Below are 24414 nucleotides of genomic sequence, written 5' to 3' on the forward strand. Positions count from 1 at the left end.
GTCCTAGCAAACTAATACAATGTGTCACTTAAGCATCTTACAACTTGGGCAAGGGGATAGTACAAAACTATCAGTAGACACTACATCGTAACTGCTTTACGAGAGGTTTAAACATAATGCAAGAGCAGGAGACCTCAGTGCATTCCTCTGCCTTCTCCTCAGCCCCTTCCTCCCCATCTCGTCCTCTTCCTCCTCTGTCCCTTTATCAACACTAACATTTAAAGAGCCCTTGCTAAGCGACACACGTTGTCCTGAGTACTTTATACGTTTAAATCCACTCAACACCCACAACTTAAAACTGCATTGAAAACAAAAGAAAACTGAGAGACAAAAAACCCCAGAAACTCCCCAGGGTCACAGCTGACAGGTGGTGAAATCCAGACTGGGTCAGGTAGTCTGACCTGAGAGCTCGTCTCCCAGGTCCTAGACTCTGCTTTCCTGTAGCTGTTCTGCCCAGAGGAGGAGAAGAAGCCAAAATAAAATAACACTGGAAATGACATGTATGTTACTGAGGTGTTTTTATTTTACCAAAGTAATGACATCACAGGCCAGTTGTTGTGTATCAGTGTCACTGCAATGCTGAAACATCGTCTGCCAAAATACATAACATTCAAAGAAAAGCTAAAGTCAAAAAAAATTGGGTCTGTGTATTTCAACCTCATTCATATTACTCTAATTCTTTCAATAAGACAGTAACACAGCCCATAATTCCTAATTATCCACGAGCATGACAATGTTTCTATTGGTAGAATTTTCAAATAACCTTTTAACACTAAAGAACTGTGTGTTTTTTTCTTGTGTATAAAGACTACTTTATTCTCTTGTTAAGAGAGAAAATAAAACTAAAAATAATCTGACATTATTTGCTATCAAAAGTCAATGAAAAGACGACCTCAAACAGAAACACCATGTGCTGTCTGCATAGTCATAACCCTTGAGCAGGATTACATAGCAAGCACTTTGACGCATTACTGCAATATTTCTTTAAGTTTTATGACAATCTCATAAAATAGATGTCTTTGACAGAACAGAAAATCGGGCACAGAGATCCCCAACAAGCCTAGTGACACACAGTTAGGCTACCTGATGTTGAAAATCTCTAATTCTTTTCCCCACATAATTCTCTTCTCCCAATATCAACACCTATTCAATTAAACTTGGAAGGAAAATTAATAATTTCTTTAAGGGAATCCTACAGAATTAGATTGATATTTGGAAGTGCTGTTCATTTAGAATATTCGGGACTTAGGGGCACTTTGGTCCAGGAATCTAAGGAATACAATAAAAGGGGCGGGTTGCTTTTCACACCATCTCCTAGGAATGGCTGGAGAATGGGCAGGATGGGGTAGTGAAAAAAATAACTGTGAGAGGTGCGTAGAGCACCCAGCCTCGCCCCCGCCCCTCCACTTCTGTTTCCTAAATGGCCTTCCTGGCCTACCGTCCTCTGTTGCTCAGGTTCAGGGGGACTGTCCAGCTCCTTCATCCCTTCAGGAGTGGCAAAGAGAGGGCGTGATGGCCACCTAAAGAAACCACTATGGCAGCAGCCTGTCACCAGTACATTTTCTTCACTAGTGAAAGATATATATGTATTTTCTTCACAGTGATGATATATATGTATTTATCCATAAATATTTAAAACATTCCCAGACATTATGGCCCTCAGCACTATGTACTTTGGAGAATAAAGAAAATACAGGCTGATCTTCAAATATTCATTGTATATGTTTTAATATTCATCAAAATAGAAGCCCTCTGATTCACAAAGTGGTTACAAGTGTTGGTGGCTCTATTCTGATTCGGTCTCAAACATCTCTGCACCACGGGAGTACCTGCTATTTTCCAAGGGGATTTAGAATCCCTATTCTATAACACAAACACCGCCATTTCCATCATTTAAAGTGTCTGCTCTCTATTGCACTACTACCGAAACATACCCCTAACGCCGCAAACTCAAAGTTAGAAATTACTACATTTGACTACGTTTGTGGATCTCTTACAAATACCTACTATTCAATTTGTGTGAGCATCATTTGGAAAAATCATATGTTTGAATGTACTCCTTATTTTGGGATTATAAAATATATATATGTATTTTCATGCATAAATACATATATATTTATGTATTGACAACTATTTTAAAAAATGCACATGAACTTTATGGACGCCCTACATAAATGCCTGCTGTTGTTATTATTGTTTCAGTCTTCACAAAATTTCTAAAAGTGATCTCAAAGCATGTAAGGGGAGAATGAGAACAGCACCCATTCAGTCCCCACTAACCCAGCCTGTCCCCACTGTGCTCTCTCCGTGATGAGAAATGTCACAGAGAGGAGGAACCCACGGCTGGTTCTGGGCGCTGCAGGCTGACCCCGCAGCTGGTGAGATTCTGGCTTGCTCCTAACGTGTGTACGATGGGCACAGTGAGGTTGGCTGACCTCATGTAATTAATTGTCACATTCTGCCAGAGCATAATCACAGTATCTGAAGACTGAACAAAAGATAATTGAGTGTTTCATCTATCTCTTGGAAAGGATTTTGAATGTCATCATCATGTTATAAAAGAGTCATTCAGAATTCTCAAGGTCACTCAGAGGCCTGAATGCTTCAATGAGTGCTGGTCGTGGGGCCAGGCCTCATTCAGTCTTCTGAGCAGGGCATTTTCTCCTCTCATTCTACCTGTCCATCTCTCAGTCCCACTCCGGCTTGTCTAAGAAGTAAATTCTAGAAGTCATTTGCCCATGAAGAATTGAAAATACCAGGAGTTATGAATTACAGATCTTACATGATAACCCTAAAGCTAGATTTTATTTTCATGTATTTCACAAATGAATCTGAAGAAAAATGCCCACATGATGAGTCGGAGAAACACACCTGTATGTACATGTCAGGATGCCGAACTCTATGTGTGTGTCCTTTTCAATGTGTAGGAGAGACGTTTAAAGAGTTAATGAAATAGAATAACTATGCACAAACACACAGAGCACACATAATAAAATGGTTCTATTTCTCCCCAGTGGTTACATAACAATATGCTCTGCATTCACTCTTTTAGTTTACGGAACTTCCCTCAACAAACTCACTTTGAGGTACAACTCATAAGAATAACTTATTGAAACGCTCAACATATGACCCTGGGCTTTGGATTACCTACAGCACACAGCCTGGGCGATCATTCCTTCACGTTGCTCTTCTTACCACGACCACCTCAAATGCAGAATCACTTCAAGCACCCAGGGCTTCAATCTACCACTTCATTCAAAGTCAAAAATTATTGTGGCAATTAAAGTGCCAAGTGCTTCTAGATACTGGAATCAATAGAAAATACAATTAGGTATTAAAAAGAATGGTAAGTCATTTGCGCATTCTACTGTTGTACCGATTAGTGTATATTAATTATTAACCAGATAGACAATGTTTCCGTGGATTCTGGGCAAATCTTTTCTTAATAATGTAGCTGGGCGGTGGCGCCTGTGGCTCAAAAGAGTATGGTGCCAGTCCCATATGCTGGAGGTGGTGGGTTCAAACCCAGCCCTGGCCAAAAACTGCAAAAAAAAAAAAATGTAACTGGAATATTTGATAATTGAAATTAAGATGCTGCAATGTGCTACACTGAGTCCTTTTCCCCTGTTAAAAACATAATGTCTGATGATGTTCATTAAAAAGTTTAAATAATAGCATATTCTAGACCAGGTAGTTCATGGTTTAAAAAGTCTAAAGAATTTCTAATCATGGCTAAAGGCTGACCATCAGACACATAAGGAATGGCCTTTGTAGCTCAGAGAACCAGCGCATCACGGAACGTCCCGCACACACGAACAACCCCTGCTGACGTGGTTTCCTTTCCTTTTCCTGGTGGTTCTTGTTAGTGAATAAAGACTGTATAAATATTAATATGAACTTTGCATTCAAATTCCTACAAGATGTTATTATTTTTTAAGATAAACACAGGGGGGACTACTGCCCAAGGTAATTCTTCTCTCTGCACATTTCACTGTGCAAGCCTTCAAGTGTAATGTAATTTTAAATTAAATAAAGGCTCACTGCTATTTCTCCTGGGCATATATTTGGCTTTGCTAACTCTATAAAACTATCTTTCAAATGGCTCAAACTTCATTAGGAAAATAGCTGAGCAACTTATGGCACCTGCAGAATAATTTATTAATAATTTCCTTTACTTTAATGTGATATTTCACATTAGACCTTATTTCCCCAGGGGCATTAAAAGAATGCCTCTAACTTCATCCCAAGGTAAAAATTGTCTGGGAAATTTTTGAAACAGTTCAGTTAAAAGATGACGTTTCTATTATGAACATTGTTATTAATATAGATTTATGATTGATAAAAAATAATACAGATATTATGCATACTGCCTATTATGAAATAGTAGGCACCGTTATCTAACTTGCAATGTCTGTTCATGACTAGATACCGAGAGGTAGAATTTTATTCAGTAATTACAACTGACAGTTCTTGAAGACAAAACCAATGCTCCATCTCTTCTACTGATGATAATTTATGGTTATAAGATAGAAAACACAGAGTTAAATGGCAATGTTCAAACAATAACGTGGTAGATGCCATAACTTCTAGAGTTATATAATTTGTTACCATCATTTTACCATTTAACAAATACCAAAAATAACATGAGCATACAACTTGATTATAGGGGTGTTTGTATAATAATTTGCATCTTTGCATTATTAGCATTTTACTAAAAACAATTGTTGCCCATACTACCATAAATACCTAACTCTCAAGGTAACACATCATCAGGTCACAAGGACATTCTTCGTTACCTCTAGGCTACAAAGAAAGCTTTGATTTCTTTAAAGCTCTTAACACCAAATATTCTAGAACCATAACAGAGTATCATTCACCAAGGAAAAGAATTGGCTGTGACAGACGCCATTTGAATGTTCTCGGTGTAAGGGAGGAGCAGAGACATTATCAACAGTCCATAGCTCACAGACAGACAGATGACTTAATTCGAGAGGTTTACATTAACTTGAGTCATTGAGGATCAACTCTTTGTCATTACGCCCTTATGAAAGGCACATGTGGTTAATTTCTTAGTAAACGCATCTCTCATGAGATGAACTGTATTCACCATTTAACAGGGTAATACCAGGAGGCACTGGTTACAGGAACTTAAAATGGAAGTAGAATTGTGTTTCCTAATTGCTCACACAATTATTTCTCCTAAGTAATGCCCAGGAGCCAGGAATTAATGACCAAATAAAACAGCTCCATCTAGTCAGAGAATAAAAATGTAGTGATTCCAAAGCCTCTCAAAAATATCTTGTTCCCATTCAGTCTCTACCTTGATTGGAACAGCAAATAAAAGCGAATTCTTAGCCTTTGCATGAGCTAGGACATGTCAATTAACATGTGACTCATCTCCCTGCACTTAACAGGATGGTCAGATCTCAAAAACAACGTCTAACTTCAGATCAAACTCTGAGACATCTATTAATAATATGTCCTTGCTCAGAAGTACATTGTGTACCTTTCCATGAAATCTCATTTTGAACTGAATGAATTATCTTAAGACCAACAAACATTTAATGAAACGCTAAGGATCTCAGAGTACCATCCGTCCTTCTATAATGCAGAGAAATCAAAGTTAAAATGCAGGGTGTAAAACTCCCATCTATGGAAACTCGGAGCTCCATGAGACCACGGCTGCCTCTCTGTCACCATCATTTCTCTAGGTTCTGGTGTATGTTGGATCAATTCTGGCTGGCAGCTAACATTAGAAGGAAAATGTGGCTAATATCTTGAGTCCAATGGAAGATCATTATTCTTTCAGTAACACTACAGTGTTGAAATCGGTCAAAGCAAACAGGCTGTAAAGAAAATATTGAAAATTCTCATCAGGGGAGTGATTCTGCCAATTTTTAACATATACGATGTGAAGAAGAAGAAGAAGAACTAATTTGCTTTTTTCAATAAATACTGACTTAGTTCTTTCTTTGGAAAAGAAAGAAAAATAGAGACGTTTTTCATATTCTTTCTGATGTCTTAAAGTGACTCCTTATTAATTCTGATGTGACTAAGAAGTGGGATGTCAATTGTTGACGGATCATTGAGTCTTCTGAAAGAAATACCCAATCCCTGTTCAGAATGCACTTCCTCAAAGGCCGATTCGTTTGGTCAACAGCCCTGGTCATGTCACTGTGGCTTCTTCAAGGCACTTGAACTGAACCATGAATCCATAAATCCTGATAATAAGGACAGTAATCCTTATTAGGGCTTGTGATGTGAAAGCCGTGGCTTGTGGGACTGTGATGTAGACCTGTGTTGATCCGAGTGCTCCTTTCAGGAACCCACACTCAGGGCCTGGGATGCCTATTGACATTTCTGGTGCTCAAGGCATGTTGAACTCACTGAATCCAGAACCTGTCCCATTCATGTCCTGAGGTCTGGACACTTCCAGGCTATCTGAGCAAATCTCAAACGCGTGAACCACCATGAAAGAGTCTGAAGATCAGATGTTCTCTTCCTATATTACTGACACCATTTTTATAAAAACAAAAGGTCTGACTTTAATTTGACTCAGCTGGTCCTCTGCTCTATTAGCTGCCATCAGCTCTACATACTTAGGAATCAAAATACATTGGAAAGATTTCTCTAGATGCTGTGTTATTTAAGAGAGTCCTTTGAGACATCTAACTTCAGCTGGAGTCATCGACCCCCATCTCTTTCTGTTTGTATTACACGCCGGAGGAAAGCAGGTCCCATCCACAGCAGAATAATTTACCTGAAGGCTGACACGTAGAATTGTTCTGCTGTGGAGAGTAATTTAACCTTCCTGGGATAAATGAGCTTCATCGTCACCCGGTATTCACTCCGTGGGACTATGTGCCACATCCTGTGGGTCCAAAATCGAGAGCAGGCAGCATCTTACTCCCTCCAGCTCCCTCCTGCTCTGGGTTTTGTTTCCCCAGTGAAAAGCATCACAGCTCACCTGCTTCTCAGCTCACTAGGTGAGCAGCGACTCTGCTGCATCCAGAGAGAATCCCGGCAACTTGGACCTCTCTCTACAGTTCCTCAGAAAACACTTTCAACTGCCTCTCATCCTTTCCAATCCCTTCATTCAGAGGTTGCAGACACCAACATCTCCAGACCCAGAAACAAAGCCAGCACACAGGCAGAAACAAAGTGAACCCACGTGTCTGGAGTTTTCCTTTGTAAAATTAAGGAGTTGTCAGCAATTGTCCCTTTCTACAGAAGAGGAGTATTTCTGGCTATAAACGCTGGGCTCAGAGGAGCTTCTGATGCTCTAGCACGCCACCAGCTACTTGCTTTGAGATAATGAGAGTGTTCTGGTTGAAAAGGAACTTGAAAGAAATGCACTGTGGAATTCATATTAGTTAACCAAATGAAATTTACTAATGGATATGTTGGCCAAGGAGGTGAATGATTTGGAGAAAAAATCTCTGCTCTCCTGTCAGGACTCCTCTACCTCCAGGAGCTTCTCCACTTTGCAGATACTATAGAAGATGTGCCAGATAATGGTCCCCAAAGATGTCCAAGCCCCATCCCTGGAACCTACTAATATGTTATACTGCAAAGAGGAATTAAAGTCAAAAAGAAAAAAATAAAGGAGTTGTAGTCACTGTGGCGGAACCAAAGGGGGCACAGCTTGCCTGAAGGCCCATTACATAGAACACCCCCCCCCCCGCCATGTTCAAAATATTAAGAAAATGGCAAATGTTTTGTCTTCTTGCTTAGAGAACAATAAGGACTAACTGTCACTCTAGAAGAGCAGATTAGGGAGGGGGAATGGGCATAGGTGGCCATGGAGGCGAGAGCAGAATTATTTTTGGTGTGGTGGGAAACCCTGGGCTCTCAGTTGGATGACTTTGGTTTTTTCCACCTCCCTAGTTCACAGCTGCAACCGGGCGTTAATGAATTCCAGTAACAGGATGGAGCGAGCAGGACACAGCGGGTCCCCCTCACCTCCGGGGATGCGCTTTCTCCATTCCCTTCCTCCTGTCTCCTCCCATCGTCCTTTTCCTTTTCTTTCCCTAATGCTACCAGATACAGCTTCCTGCTGCTGACTTATTATCTCCTTTTAAAAACATTTAACTTTTTCTCCTTCTTTCTTCTCAGAGGCTCTCAGTTTCTTTTTTACTCTCTGCCCCAATTCCATTCCCTCTAATGTCCCTGGAATTTGGACAGCCTCCCAGGACATTTATGTCCTTCTATTACCTACTATCAAGCTAACAAGTAGAAAAATTAGATGCTCCATATTTTTCTTATGCCCCCAAAATAAGGTGACCAGATTTTAACATTGGTAAAGCAGGACATCATTGACTGGGGGAGGGGGGGTCTTAATTAAAAATTTGGTCTATATGGAGCAACAAAAATTTTCATAGAATGCAAAAATAATATTGTAATATATTTTTAAATTTCAACGTAAGTACAATTTACAAATATAATACATTAAAAAATTATGTATAGTATTTTATTCTTTGGCATATTTCTCGTCAAATTCTAGCAACTGATCAACAATGCGAACTTTGATAAGCAGCTCTCGATAATCAGTTCTCAGCAATTATTTGTTATTTTTAAAGTTTAACATTATAAAATTACCAAAAATAATATAAAACTCATATCCTGGCGAAACAGCCACATGGCAGCCAAAACCCGTCTATTCCCTTCACATTGTCCCACTGTTCCCTAGCTTGTGCATTCTTTCCAAAAATCAGGACTTTTATAAAATGCACGGGATGCAGGACAAATTGTTAAAAATCGGGACTGTCCCACCAAAAGCGGGACTCTGGTCACCTTTCAAAGACCAGTCATATGTAGTTTACTAGTCACCTTGGTTTCTCAGTGGCTTTTCCTTTCTGGTTAGTGGCCCTGGGTAGAATAGTGGCAGTCTTCCGTGGGTCATATTCATTATACTCTGGGCCAATGTTCAGTGTCATGGGAATTATATGAACACTGGATGCTGAAATTAGCATTAAGAAGAAAATTAGGCAAAGTGCCATACTTGCCTCCTAATTTCTATGAATTTTATTAGGCAAGATATCAAGGAAGGATAAGAGCCTTGCTTAGAGAGGAGTGAGCCCTCCTGAGAGGAACGAGTCCATCACCAGAAAACCATCTCACGTAAAGTAGACAAGACTTTGGGGACCTTACAGATGCTTATTGCAGACAACACAGCGTTGATCTTATTGTTCTTAATGGAGACACATTTCATTCCTACACACACCTTCATTCTGTGCTGGCAGCTGGGGGTGGGGGCGTGACGCCAACCTACAGAGGGGACCGACTCAAGGCTTCTGGATGTTGCATGAATGAAGAACAGCACAGATCTGCTTTCAAACTTTCATAAACTTCAACTTACAGGTAGAAAAGTTAGGAAATATATGTGAGTTATCTGTGTTGGTTTTAGTGTCTGTGTAATCCATCCACGGCTTCTCACCTGCTGTTCTCGTCACCTTGGTCTACGGTTACCCTCACCTCCCCGTGGGCTCCTGCAGCAGCACTTGCTGTGAGAATACCTACCTTAGATGCACGTGCAGGAGAGGGTAGGTGACTTATTAAACCTGCAGAGTCCTGGGCCTGCCACCAGTCCTACTGAGCTGAAACAGCTATAGGTTGATCAGAGGAATCTAAATATTTTCCCCATCCAGCCCAGGTGATTCTTATGAGTCATAATATTTGCAAAGCAGTATATTTTCCTGATTCATTTAAAATATCTACATGAAGAGGGATTATTTTCCTCTTAAGAGACTCAGAAGCGACATTCATTTCAGGAGAACACCAGGACATACTGACTCCCGGATGCTTGCATCCGGGTGATGGAAACATCTATAACACCATCGGGGAAATAATATTCTCGTAAGTGCCAGCCTGTGATAAAACAGCTGTAATGAATTTTTATACATTTTATGTGAGATTTTTATTTCATCGTTCAGAAAAATCAATCAGACTAAAATCAGAATTCTAAACTGCAAAATTAACTGAAAGCATCCAAGGGAAATCCTGTTCTATCGGAGATGAGGAGCTAGAGCAGGTGGGTCGGGAAATGGTAACACAGGTATTGAGTGTCAGATCCAGGCTCCAGGTATTTTAAACAAAGCCCAGGGCTTTACCCCTTGGCTCATCTGTCTCTTTTCCTGCCTTCCTCCCCTCCCCGCCTTTCTTTCTTTACATCAGGAGCCCATTCTGACTTCAACTCTTCTTTTCACTGCCCAGATGATAAATGATATTTTCCTTTCTTTCTCAGTTTCTCTTTAGTGCTTAGAATTTGCATTCAGAATTCTGAATCCAAACATCCAAAATCCAAAATGCTCCAAAGTCTGAAATTTTTGAGCACAGACATGACACCACAAGGGGAAAATTCCACACGAAATTACTTAATAGAAGATTTGTTTCATGCACATTACTAAAAATATTGAGTAAAATTAAAAAAAAATAAACCCCCTTGGCTTCCTAAGGAGCCTTTTCTTATTCCTTCAGAGTCACAGGTTGTTTAGAAACCAAGCAAACCAATAACTTGACTGTCCCTCTCAGCATTGCAAATAGTTCACAGTTGGTAAAGATCACTTTTTCCTTTAACCGCATTCTAAACTAAGTTGACCAAAAGTGTTTCTTCGTCAGCTTCTTTTCTGTGACCTCACAGCTGATAATCTACCTTCAAGCAAAATAGTTTATATGTGAGATTTTGCATATAAGTAACATATTGCAATCCTTAACAACCTCATAAGAGATAACTATTGTCACGCTGAAGAAAAGATTCTGCAGGGAATCAGAGTCTTCCGAATTGGAAATGTGATTACTGTGGATCAGTCAAGATACCTTTTTCTGCCTCCCTACAGAAGAATTATCTGACACATTGAATATCTTTATTTGGATATCCAGGGCTTATGAGAGTGACTTCCTGAAATACAAATAAAGCAATATTCACCTAAAGTCCAATTGCTGATGTGACGTTCATTTAACAAAATTCAGCTTGAATGAACTGAGTCTTTTACTGACTAAATTCTCAATCTATAGCTGCTAAATACATTTGATCCCATATTAGAAACTAGTTAACACTGCACACACATTAAGCTGATTTTTTAGTGGGAACTTAAAATAAATTTTCTGGATTTAAATCTTTAGGTACCTTTTTTCTCTAAATCTGAGTTCAACTAAAGTCGTCACTTTAAAAAGTTTACTCAACTTAGTTCAAAACTTTTTAGTGGGGTTAACAATGTTCATCATAGCTTTTAACATTTAAAGCTCAAATGTCAAATGCAATACGTTTTAATAATATAATCACTGTATAACATCAAACTTTTCCCAGACGAATGTATTTCTAGGATTTTTATTTTTCATTCAAGAATATCTAAAGGAAACAGCTTATGTTTCATATTATGCTTGTTAATATTTGCCCAGAAATGAAGCGTATCCCCTAGGTAACAATTCCCTAAAGGTTTTCATTACATCATCATGTGCTTAAAACTTCTCGTTAGACAAGGCGCCAGACCATTTTATGAAAAATGTCTGGCATGTTGAAGAAATATAGAAAAACAGTTAAAAATGTAAGCTCATGAGTCAGACTAACTGTGCTTAATGCTTTTCTGTTCACTGCCAGAATGATCTGGGGCAGAATCTTAAACTCTCTGGGTATCACGACCCTCATTTTGATAATATTCACTTATAAAAAGGTTTGTGGAAACATTAAAAACGCTACTACCTCTAAAATTTAGAACAGTACCAGGAAGATTGCACTATACAAATATTACCACAACTATTACTGCATAAATTAAACTCATATTATTCCATAGTGTAATAATTATTACATTGCACTCCACATCATTATTTTAGTAGGCTCTAGGTAATGAATTATGGAATAAAGCTCATAAAACATTATTTGTATTGAAATATTTGAAATTTAAATTTGATTACATTGAAATAAACAGAGTACTTTAAAGTGTTAGTAAAAATTTGAAATCACTTTTGGTCTTTATCTAAGTCCTTTTTCTAAAAGATGGCCGAGAATTATAAGTCTTGGTGTGGGCAGAGGGATTCTCTTGGGGTAGGGTAGGGACTGGGCAAATAGTGCCCCTTATCAGACTTTGGGTTCCAAGGGAAAATTTAAAAATGGAAAGTCAAAAAGTGAGCTCTGTAAGCCAGAGAATGATGCCACCCAAGAGGAGGCCCAAAAGCCAACTAAGGGAAGATGAGGACCGTGGGAGCAGAGAACAGGCCTGAAATCCTGTGGCCACGCTGCTCCCCACAGCTCATGGATAGGGGATCTGGTTGCCATGCAGGGAAGCCGTATTTACAGTGCTGAGGACTGCACTTGGCAGTTAATATATTTCTTGTTTCTATTCCTGCTGCTTAGACTGGACCAAGTATAATTAGTAATTTTATTTTAGGCTAATCCACATACTCAAGAGGATATGCCCTACCTTCAAAAAAGAATGGCGTACACTTATAACTTCATGACAAAAAAAAAATATTAAAGGTATCTCAGTAGCAAAAAGACAAAACATTTAAATCTCCTCTGTCAGCAACATATATACCAGAATATGACAGCATGATACGATCACTAAGGGAAAGAAAACCAGAGGCCACAGCAGACATGGCCTCTAATGATTTTGAGACATCTCAGGGATTACTCAGGGGAATATAAAGAAACTGAAATAAAAAGAACAAATGTCAAATCAATAAAACTGACCTGTATCTGAAATAAGGCATCTCTAGAAAATGATTCTTATCTCTATTGGTTTTTTCTAAAGGGAGCCTAGGGAATTCTAGCTTGATCTTGCTAACAATGTATTCCATATTCATCTTGTACTAGAGAATAGTATTTGCATAATGTGAGATCCAGTTCCATGTGCAGGAGCACCCTGCAAGGAGCTCAGATGTCGGCTGAAGAAGACAACAGCCTGCCTTTCTGAGCATACCATAGCTTGCATTTAATTTCCCTTTGATGGGATTTCCCAGATTTGCTGGAGATTGCATTCCATGAGAGTGTCATTCCTTACAGAATGCTTTTGCTTAACACATACACATGTGTGCATGCATGCACACACACATATGTATACACATGCATATATCTTTGGTGGTGGTGTTATTAGCAACAACAGTTTTTTTTTTGTTTTTTTTTTTGAGACAGAGCCTCCAGCTGTCCCCCTGGGTAGAGTGCTGTGGCATCACAGCTCACAGCAACCTCCAATTCCTGGGCTCAAGCGAGTCTCCTGCCTCCGCCTCCCAAGTAGCTGGGACCACAGGCACCTGCCACAATGCCCGGCTATTTTTTGGTTGCAGCCATCATTGTTGTTTTGCAGGCCTGGCTGGATTCAAACCCGCCACCTTAGGTGTATGTGGCTGGCGCCTTAGCCACTTGAGCCACTGGCGCTGAGCCAACAACAGTTTTAAAGAATGAAGTTTTATAGAGGATGACACACAAACCCAAATAAGAGCATATTTGAAAATATTTGAGACTTCACTTTACCTCATTTCCCTGAAGAGGTGGTGAGAAGAAGCACCTTCCCTAAGTCTTTTTTACTTGGACATGTGGCAGAAATGAACTCTAACTGCAATATAATATATGAACATGATACATCTGAGTGCAAATTAGTCATCAAGAGAAAATAATCTGGAAAAGCCCACATGACTGAAAAAAGTACTCAACTTCTAATAAACATTACCACAAAATAGAAAGACTAGCATAAAATATAAATTATAATATTATAAGTAATTATTTTCTAATAAAATTTATGTATATAATTCTTATTTTAAAATACTATCCTTTCCCTTTCCTCATTTTTTTAGAATTCACATTGTTTAATTTTTAAAAAAATATTTTATCAAAAACCTGCTAAGATAAGCTCATGTCTAAATAAAACTATAAATGATTATATTAACACAAACTCTTTCAAGATTGACCAGTTTTCCATCAACAGGGTCATTTTTTTAAATATGGCAGATGTTCGATTCAAGATGTAAGATCATTCTTTCTTTAGACGTATTTCCATTGCCAAACATTGAGAAATATGAATAAACAGCTTCTACAATGTCCTAAGGAAGATCAAATACTACAGGAAACGTGGCAGAATGGTTAGACACAGAACTTTCCAGTTTTCATTGTTGTGGTTGTTATTTCACACACATTGAAGGAATGGCCAATAGCCTGCATATTACTTACTGATGGGTAGAGGTAACCTTCTCCATTCATGGCTATATACAACCCTGTCTTCACTCCCTGGATGGCAACAACGCGCAGTCCCACAGGGATGAGGTTGAACAGTGCTGGAATGATAAACGTGGTCTGTCATGAATAGGCAGGAAGAAAGCAAAGCAAGCAGCTTTTTTTTTTTCTGTCCTTTCTTTTGTTTAAGAAACATCATTTTTTGTTGCTGCTTTCTGAAAAGTTCCAATTAAATAACTTTCTCTTCTCTTTATAATTAAAAGTTTTGTTATGAGTGAAATTAGCACTCTAAGCAGTCCTAAGGGGAAAATTTATCACATTAAATACCTGCGTCTAAAAAACAGAAAGACAGCACATCAACAACCTACTGAATCATCTTAAGGAAATGGAAAAGGAGGAGCAATCTAATCCCAAACCTAGCAGAAGGAAAAAAATAACCAAAATTTAATCAGAAATAAATGTAATTCAGAACAAAAAAGTCATTTAGAAAATGCATGAAACAAAAAGTTGGTTCTTCAAGAAGACAAACAAAATTGATAAACCTTTGGGCAGATTAACTAGAAGCAGAAAAGGAAAATCACTAATAAGCTCAATTAGAGATGAAAAAGGGGAAATAACACTTGATACCACAGAAATGCAAGAGATTATCTCTGACTACTCTAAGAAACTCTCTATGCCCAGACATTTGACAATGTGGAAGAAATGGACCAATGCACATAATTACATCATCTCCCTAGATTTAAGCAAGAAGAAATAGATCTCTTGAACACACCAATATCAAGCACTGAAATAAAAGATACAATAAAAAAATCTCACAATGAAAGCAAGCCCTGGACCAGATGGCCTCACATCAGAATTCTATCAGACCTTCAAAGAAGAGCTTGTACCTATACTGCAGAAACTATTCCAAAAAATTGAGAAGGAAGGAACCTTCCCCCAACATGTTCTATGAAGCAAACATCACCCTGATTCCAAAATCAGGAAAGGACACAACTAAAAAGGATAACTACAGAACAATTTCAATAATGAATATCTATGCAAAAATACTCAATAAAATCATAGCCAATAGGTTACATCTACACTTTAAAAAAAATTATATATCACAATCAAGTAGGCTTCATCCAAGTGATGCATGGCTGGTTTAACATACACAAATCCATCAATGTAATTCACCATATCAGTAGAAGCAAAAAAAAAAAGATCATGTGATCCTTTCAATAGATACAGAAAAAAAATTTGGTAAAATTCAGCATCCTTTTCTAACAACTTAAGTACATAGGCATAGGTAGCGCATTTCTTAAATTGATTGAAGCCATCTATGACAAACCCACAGCTAACATCATACTGAATGGTGCAAAATTGAAAACTTTTCCTTTTAGAACTAGAACCAGACAAGGATATTCTCTGTTGCCACTACTATTCAACATAGTGGTGGAAGTTCTAGCCAATGTAGTCAGGCAAGAGAAAGAAATAAAGGGCATCCAATTGAGGGTAGAAGAGGTCAAACTCTGCCTCTTTGCCAATGATATAATCTTGTACTTAGAGAACCCCAGAGACTCTACTACAAGTCTCCTGGAAGTGATCCACAAATGCAGTCATGTCTCAGGGTATTAAATCAATGTCCACAAATCAGCCTTTTTACGTGCCAACAACAGCCAAGTTGAGAAGCTAATCAAAGACACAATTCCCTTCACAGTAGCTTCAAAGAAAATAAAATTCCTAGGAATAAAATAACAAAAGAGGCAAGGGACCTCTACAAAGACAATAAGCCCCTAAGAATGGAAATAGTAGAAGACATCAAAAAATGGAAGAACATCCCACTCTCTTGGCTTGGAAGAATCAACACTTGTTAAAATGTTTATAGTACTCAAAGCAATCTACAGATTCAATGCAATCCCCATTAAAATACCAACATTGTACTTTGAAGAACTAGAAAAAATAGTGATTTGTTTTGTATGGAATCAGAAAAGAAACCTGTATAGCCAAGGCAATTTTTTTGTAACTAAAACAAAGCTGGAGGCATTACTCTACCAGACTTCAGGCTATATTACAAGTCCACAGTGATGAACACAGTATGGTATTGGCACAAAAATAGAGACATAGACATTTGGAACCAAATAGAAAACCAAGAGATGAAAGAAGACTCTTATAGCCATCTAGTCTCTGATAAACAAACAAAAGCATACTGGGGGAAAGAATCCTTATTCAACAAATGGTACTGGGAGAACTGGATAACCACATGCAAAAGACTGAAACTGGACCTGCACCTTTCACCACTTACAAAAGTTGACTCAAGATGGATAAGATCTAAGATGTGAAATGATACAAATCCTAGAATAAAGTGTGGAGCAAACTCTTGATGTTGATCTGGGGAAAGATTTTATGAAGAAAACTTCAGTGGCAATTGCAACAACAATATAAATAAACAAATGGAACTTAATTAAACAGAAAAGATTTGGAATGGCTAAGGACACAATTAAAGCAAAAATACAACCTTCAGAGTGGGAAAAGATATTTGCATGGTATGAATCTGAAAAAGGCTTCATAATTGGGATCTATAGAGAATTCAAATTAATCAACAAAAAGAGCAAAGAATCTCATCTATCACTGGCAAGAGACATAAAAAGAACCATCTGATTAGGGATGACAAGACACAGGGCGATGGACATGTGGCTAACAAACATATGAAAAGATTCTCATCATCCCTGATCATCAGAGAAATGCAAATCAAAACCACCCTCAGGTATCACCTAACCCCAGTGAGAATAGTCCACATCACCAAGTCCCAAAGTTGCACGTGCCAACATGGATGTGGAAACAGGGAAACACTTTTACACTGTTGGTGGGACTGCAAACTAATACAGCCTGTTTGGAAAGAAGTATGAAGAATCCTCAATGAACTCAAATCAGATCTCCCATTGGACCCTGTAATCCCACTACTAAGCATCTACCGAGAAGAAAAAAAAATCATGTTATCATAAATCATTGCACTACTTTGTGCAGCTCGATTTACAATCACCAAGATGTGGAAACAACCTAAATGCCCATTAACTCAGGAATGGATTAACAGACTCTGATATAGGTATACTATGTAAAAATATTCAGCCATTAAAAAGGATGGTGACTTTACATACTTCGTGTTAACCTGGATGGAGGTGAAACACATTTTTCTTAGGAAAGTATGACAAGAATGGAGAAGCAAAAATCCAATGTACTCAACACCAATGTGAAGCCAGCAGGTGATCTAATACACACCCACATAAGAGATAAACTTAACTAAGTTCAAGTTGGGAGAGGGGTCTCAGGGAGGGGGACTAGGCTAGGGGGATTGGTATGCTCCCACCTAATGGGCTCAATGTAAGGCATATAGAGCACACCTTTTAGACGTGGGACACAACTGCAAAGGGGGCTCTACCTAACACATTCAAATATTATGACCATGTTGTTTTTACCCTCACATTAGCCTGAAATAAAAAGAAAAAAAAAGAAGAAGAAAGAAATTAGCCCTTTAGCTCCAATTTTAAATCTTCTTACTGGCCTTGCCTATGGAATCCTACAGAACTAGTGGGATAATCAACAGAATCAAACCTGTAGTCATGACTGTAGTAACAGTCTCTGCTACTATCCAATACTAAAAAAACAAAAATCAACTAAGAAGATTCTCAAAGAGCACGATGTCAAGTGTCCAAGTTGAATGTTTGTTCTGACCCTTCATGCAGAAGTTGTCACTGCAGTGTGAACAGAGCAGAAGGTGGAAAGTAATTCCAACACTAAATTACCACTGCAGAAACAATATGGTGCACCAGCAAAGCCGAGAAGAGATGTGCACCTGCCAATGGGCTGATTTAGAAAGAACTGATGAAACCAAATGCTATGAAAATATTTTGTTTCCATGTTTTGTTTCTTCCCTAGTTGATAAACAAAAAGGTATTTTGATATTTTTTGCACAGTGCAGATAGCAATGGCATGGGTAATTTTTTTTATCTGAATGCATTTCTGGTGCACATCCACGTTAGTGTTACATGTTGAGTAGTGGGCCTTCTAGCTCCATCTTAATGATAACTGCTTGATGATTTTGGAGATTTTATTGTAGATACATTTATAAGGGAACTGCTATTTATCCACAGTGAGGTTATCTACTCCCTCTCATGTCTTTCTTAACTCAATCTAATTCTAAGCCCTAGGATAGGGGCAGAACTGGTATGAAACACACTGAAATGTTGACATAAACATGTAAATAAAATATCTAACTTTAGGTTCTCAACTGTAGCCCACAAAGGTAAATCCTTTGAAAACTGTGGGCAACTTTGACTTCGTTTAAAGGTCTACTCACTACATATTAGAAACAGACTTTAAAAATTGTGTTCTATTTAATCATCAGGGATAGAAATTCTCCTTCTAGGGTGGAAGAACCCATGTTCTTTCTTCTAATTATTACCTGTTACTGTTCCCCAAATCTCAAGATGTCTGTATTGGAGTCCAGCTACTCAGTTGTCCTCCTGAGTACCCTTCCGTTGGATCTTAGCTCCACTATGCAGACTGACTTTGGACTGTCTCCTATAAGGGGCTCAGGGATTATTACATATATACAGAGAAGGAGTTTTATTGTTGCTCATTTCTATGATTTAATACTAAATACGGGCATGAGGTTGTGGAGTACCACTGTAACTCTCAGTAGCCCTTCCCTGTGGGAGAAGGCCACGTCACAGTGACTCTTGTTTAGAATATTTGGACTGTACCAACTCTCTTATATTTTGAAAAACTAAGCACCATGTGATACATTCTGATTTATGTGCAAATTTTTTTTTGGTGGGGGAAAATAATCATATTCCTGTTCATGCAATCAATTCAAAGCTAATTATGCTAACATTCAGACATGCCTTGTGATATTTTTAGGTGCCATATATTTGATAGAGATCAAATGGTATAATTCTAGAAGACAAATGAATCAGGAACTCACCCAAATAACGTGGGGTGGGAAATAGAAAAATTATACAAGCTAGATATCTGAGTACATCAGATACTGGCTTTTCCATTCTTATGATATTTTACGAAGGAGATAAGGTTAATACAAAAGATGTACTATACACCTATATAAAAGAAAAACGCAATTAAATTCAGGTGGGAGGGGGAGGAGGAGAAAGAGGAGGAGAGACAGGAGAAGGGAGGCCCATTGGTAAGCTCTCACCTAACGGACACGATGTAAGTGTATATGGCACACCCTCGGGGTTGAGGGCTCAAATACAACTTGGACTTTGCCTGAAAAAATGCAGACAATGTAACCTAATTGTTCGTATCCTCATATTAATCTCAAATTTAAAAAAATAGGTATTAAAAAGAAAGAAAAATTATACAAGATAATCTAAAATGGCCATGTCTAAAAAAAAAGTAGTTTCTTAACCAGGATTTTGGTGGGAATGTGCGTGATAAACACAAGGTATTATAACCCATAAAATGTAATAAGAAATCAACCTTTATAGCCACTGTCCCGTGGAGGGCCATTCACAGCTGACCGTGAGGGAACTGGGACTAATTAAAGCCACAGACACCCACAGTAATTGAGACATCATTGTATTTTTCTACTCTCCATATTTTACATAATTACAAAGCAATGTCACAAAGCCCGGGATGTCGGAATAATGAACATATTTGACCAACTTTGTTTATTCTGTGGGACACTCTAGTTTTCCATGTAACAGAGATTTTTCAACCCCAGCTGTACATTAAAGGTGGCTGTGCTCATACAATATCATGGCCAAGTTCGACTCCCTGAACTATCAAATTACAATCTCTGGCAGTGATAGGGCATAAGGAATTTTTGGAAAAGCTCCCTAAACGGCCATGGTATGAACCACCCAAAAACTGTGAGGTGGTGGTCATCGAGTGACTGACAAAGTTTACTACCAAAGTAAAAGGTGAGAGGAATTTTTTTTAATGGTTTTAAGCATCTATATAGTTCATTGAAGTATCTAGTAAGTCTGGTAATAGGAACAATGAAGTTTAAGAGAAAAAAAAATCCACAGCATCCTTAGAAACACACTGGGGTAAAGAAAAACCAATAGCTAATAAAATACAATCCTTCCTGGTAACAGTGACAGATAGTAGAATTTTAAAGAAATACACCTCTGAAAATGAGTGTGGCGATGAAGTCACCCAGGTGCTCACTAGCTTTCTTGACAGATCTTTCCAGGGCACATGGTAGCCAGTAATTAGCAGTCAAGTCACCACAGCACCTTCTCCACTAGGACCGTACACCCCTCGTCAGTGACAGTCTTGCCATTTTTCCTTCCCAAAGATCTGCAGATCTTAGGCTGGAAACCCTGGAGGAAGAGGTTCACCTGCCAGTGGGCTCTTTTTTCTTTCTTGACTCATCTAAAATGTTTAACAAAGACAGCTTAGCAGGATGGTTCTGGCTTCTCCTCATTCTAAATGATCCCATGTTTAGTAGTGGGAAATGAATTGAATTCCAGCCATGAAGATTTGAAGGTACGAGTCTCCTTTGCTTGTCTGTTGGCATTCGGACTGATATCTGGGTAGTTTTAGGTTACTTCTCATTATTTTTCTTATTAGGAATGACAGATCCATGGTTCGTATTCAGGGGATTATCAAAAAATGGAAATACATTTGTGAATTATTACATCCCTATTATCTCCCCCTCCTCCTCCAACAGAAATACCTGTGCTGTAACCAGGACCTGTCTGTCGTCATTTCCAATGCACTCCTCCACTTTTAATAATGGTTTTCAGGGCTTACTTCTTTCCTAAGACTCATCAGACTACAGCAATGAATCAGAAAAACAAAAGTATCTTAAAACTCATCTTATAAAAAACAGTGTTTTTCAATTTAAAATGATGACAGGACGCAAAAGTAAATTAGCAACTCTTCCTGTTCTTAAAAATCTGCCATAATCCTGCCAATCGTTATTAAATTTTGTAGTTGTAGAATTTGTATAGCCTTTTGAAGAAAGAACATTATCTCAACCTCTTTTATTTTTTATCTTTCCAAATGTAGAAATAGTAAGAAAACAAACCTAGCGAGGCTTATAGTGTATATAAAACGTAATATCACATATAGGAAAAGATGCTGTCAACCCCATCTTTGCACAGGGATTTGAATCCCTCCAGCATGGATATTATGGTTTGGTTCTGATTTGCGTTTACTCAGGGGATCCTGTTACTGTCCCCTTCTCAAGACTTTTCTTGACCAACATTTTGCAGGGGGCATCATTCAAGAGTTTCTCAGTTTCTCATTCCTTGCCGAGAAGATACGTAGTAGAAGGAAAAAGCAAACAGTTAGAGAACAGAAAGTTGAGTATTTTTTTTGGTATCTCACCTATCCAGTTTAGTGTTTTACAATATTGCGACCATCAGACCTAATGATGTGTATGTCTGTCTGCATGTAACATCTACATGTGTACCTTCAGAATTTAAAAAATAATCTACAGCTTATTCCCTGCTGAAGCATTTTGCTTTTAAAGACAATTTCTCAAGTGATAGCATTAAGGGTAAACATTTTGTTTGTTATTACAAAACACAAACACATATACATAAAGAGAAAAGCTAGGGGTAAAAAATCTATTAACGCCTTTGTTTGAAAGAAATTATTTTTCCGAGTAGTCCCGTGAAGGAGCATTTTCATACAGCCATAGTTTATTTCCTATCCTGAAAACTTTGTCATATGGTGTTAGTCTCTACTCTGATGAATCTTTCAGAGTTTGTAGCTCATATAATGATTAGAGTTGAGGAAAACCAGATCTCATGTTCTATGACACTCTGGACACAGAAACTCAGAGAAGTTCATATAATGATCAGAGTTAGGGAAAACCAGATCTCATGTTCTATGACACTCTGGACAGAAAAACTCAGAGAATATTACAGACATCAAAATTTAGGAAATCTCTAAACTCCATCACCTCTACAACTGTCCAACATAACAAAAAGGAAATGCCTCTTCACAGAGACAGGGAAAGGAGTTAAAGGTGGGAAGAGAAAATGAGCAGATAGACGTTTCCTAGGTCACACTGTAAGAAACCTTATAGGTCAAAGATGGTCAAGTAATGATAGTTTTAAAAGATCCAACCTATCCAAAAGATATTTAAAAGATCCAGTCCAAAATTTCCACATGTAAACAATGCCTCCTCTTTGTTCCCTGTACCAGAATTGCTTTAGCTCCTTCTTTCATAAATCAAGAGAGGAAATAAAATTAAAATAATGAATAAATATAAAAATAAACATAAAAGGGCTATATGAGACACAAGGAGAGAAAAGAGATTTGAAATTGAAAAGGAAACACATTATAGACCTATTTTATATCATTAGCTGCTCACCAAATCAGCGCTACTGACAATTTAATCACTAGAATTTTAAACAGAAAATGCCTATAATTTGGTTACATGTATTGTTCAAATGCTTCCTTCTTTTCATGGAATGATGTTTATGTGTGAATAATAAAAATGTAAATTAATGAAAAGATTCATATGAACTCCTGATCCACTCGTAATATTTCTTGTAATTAAATATTCTAATAAAGGCACTTTTGCTTTTCACTAACTCTCCTTAACCATAAAAAGTTTGTTTACCTTTGAACTAATATGCTAAATTAAAAATAATCAAATGCAATATAAACAGAAAATGGGAAAAGAAAACACAGCAAGTTGAGTAAGGAAGGACATGAGGCAAAGAAAAGTTATACATAAAGAAGTGGCCAAAAGAACACAGATATTGACACAGTGGAAGGTATGTGGCTTTTTTTTTTTTTTTGGAGACAGAGTCTCACTTTGTCAGCCTCCGTAGGTATAGTACCATGGCGTCACAGCTCATGCAACCTCAGACTCTTTGGCTCAAGCAATTCTCTTGCCTTGGCCTCTTGAGTAGCTGGGATTATAGGCACCCACCACAATGCCTGGCTATTTTTAGAGATGGGGTCTCAATCTTGGTCAGGCTAGTCTCGAGCCTATGATCTCAGGCAATCCACCTGCCTCAGCATCCCAGAGTGCTAGGATTACAGACGTGAGCCACCACGCCCAGCCATATGTGGCTTTTTAATAAAAAAAAATTATCACAGACACAATTCTATGAAATAGTTAAGCATTTACCATGTATTTAGAGGTACACAGCCTTCATGTCCTCTTTATAAGAGGAATATTATATTTTCTTATTAAATGCAAAGAATTTTTTAAAAATGTATTTCTGTCATTTGAAACAACTACTCCTTGTATGACTTGAAGTTCCACAGGTATCATTAAGGTTCTAGAGGTCTGATAAAATAATGTACCCAGAGATAACATGAAATCAGTTTCATCTGAAACCACTAGTGTACTAATTAGACTTTTGTGTTAATGAGATTAAAAGTAACAGCCATTTTTTTGGGGGGGGGGAATATGACAATTATTTGAAAAAAAAAAAAGACCTCATCATTATCTTAAACATCGCAAGTTTCTTTTATTGCCCCATCAATATTTTCAGCCATGTGGTTTAAACAAAATCATCAATGGCAGTACAGCATGTAAGATTTGGAGCAATGAACCAACATAACCAAACATTAGTAAATGTATCTTAAAAAGTCATTTAAGCCGGGTGTGGTGGCTCACATCTCTAATCCCAGAACTGTGGGAGTCTGAGGAGGGAGAATTGCTTGAGCTCAGGAGTTGGAGACTTGCCTGACCCTGTCTCCTAAAAAAAATGGAAAAACCCCAGCTGGGTGCCACCATGAGCACCTGTAATCTGAGCGCCTGTAATCCCAGTGGGGATGTCCACAGCCTGAGTCTGAGGTTGCAGTGAGCTATGACGCCATTGCACTCTGCTCAGGGCATAGGGTGGGACTCTGTCTCAACAACAACAAAAAAGCAAAGAAATAAAAATAAAAAAATAAGCAAGGAAATAAAAAAAAAAGTCATTTGGGTAGCAATATACCTTCTACCAACTATGTTTATTGCTGGCCTGAGGTTGTCACTTACTAGAATTGGTGCTGTCATCCTTGGTCCCATCGAGAGCTCCATCGGGGTGCATTTGCAAGTAGTAGCCTTGTCTGCAATATAACCTGGTCACTATACCCTTGAGCTGGGGATCTGAAAGGCAAACACAGTCATCATAAGCCTCATGAAGTGACACAACACAGTTTTAATTTTTTTCTTTTCTGTTTCTTTTTTCTCTTTAAAAGAGGACATTTTATAGAAGTGGCACATTTTGTTTTATGTCTTTCAGATTCTGCGTTTTATCAAACTTACAGTAATCATAGACAACAAAGAAAATGCA

At 38.1% G+C, this 24414-nt stretch overlaps 1 protein-coding gene across 7 annotated transcripts in view; it reads right to left on the bottom strand.

Annotated features, from left to right (window-relative positions):
• The window catches only part of FGF14 (fibroblast growth factor 14), a 670572-nt gene that overhangs the window by 126098 nt on the left and 520060 nt on the right, over positions 1-24414 (bottom strand). For 6 of the 7 annotated variants that reach the window (XM_023513111.1, XM_023513110.1, XM_023513112.1 and 3 more), the window contains 2 exons: positions 24117-24227; positions 14159-14262 (listed from right to left, as the gene is read on the bottom strand). In XM_023513111.1, coding sequence (XP_023368879.1) covers positions 14159-14262; positions 24117-24227 — 215 coding nt within the window. The remainder of the gene's footprint in view (positions 1-14158; positions 14263-24116; positions 24228-24414) is intronic. The other variant, XM_023513109.1, reaches the window with a different exon arrangement.

The sequence above is a fragment of the Otolemur garnettii genome, unplaced genomic scaffold (genome assembly GCF_000181295.1).
Source record: "Otolemur garnettii isolate 467f Iridium unplaced genomic scaffold, OtoGar3 scaffold00034, whole genome shotgun sequence".
Classification (NCBI taxonomy): domain Eukaryota; kingdom Metazoa; phylum Chordata; class Mammalia; order Primates; family Galagidae; genus Otolemur; species Otolemur garnettii.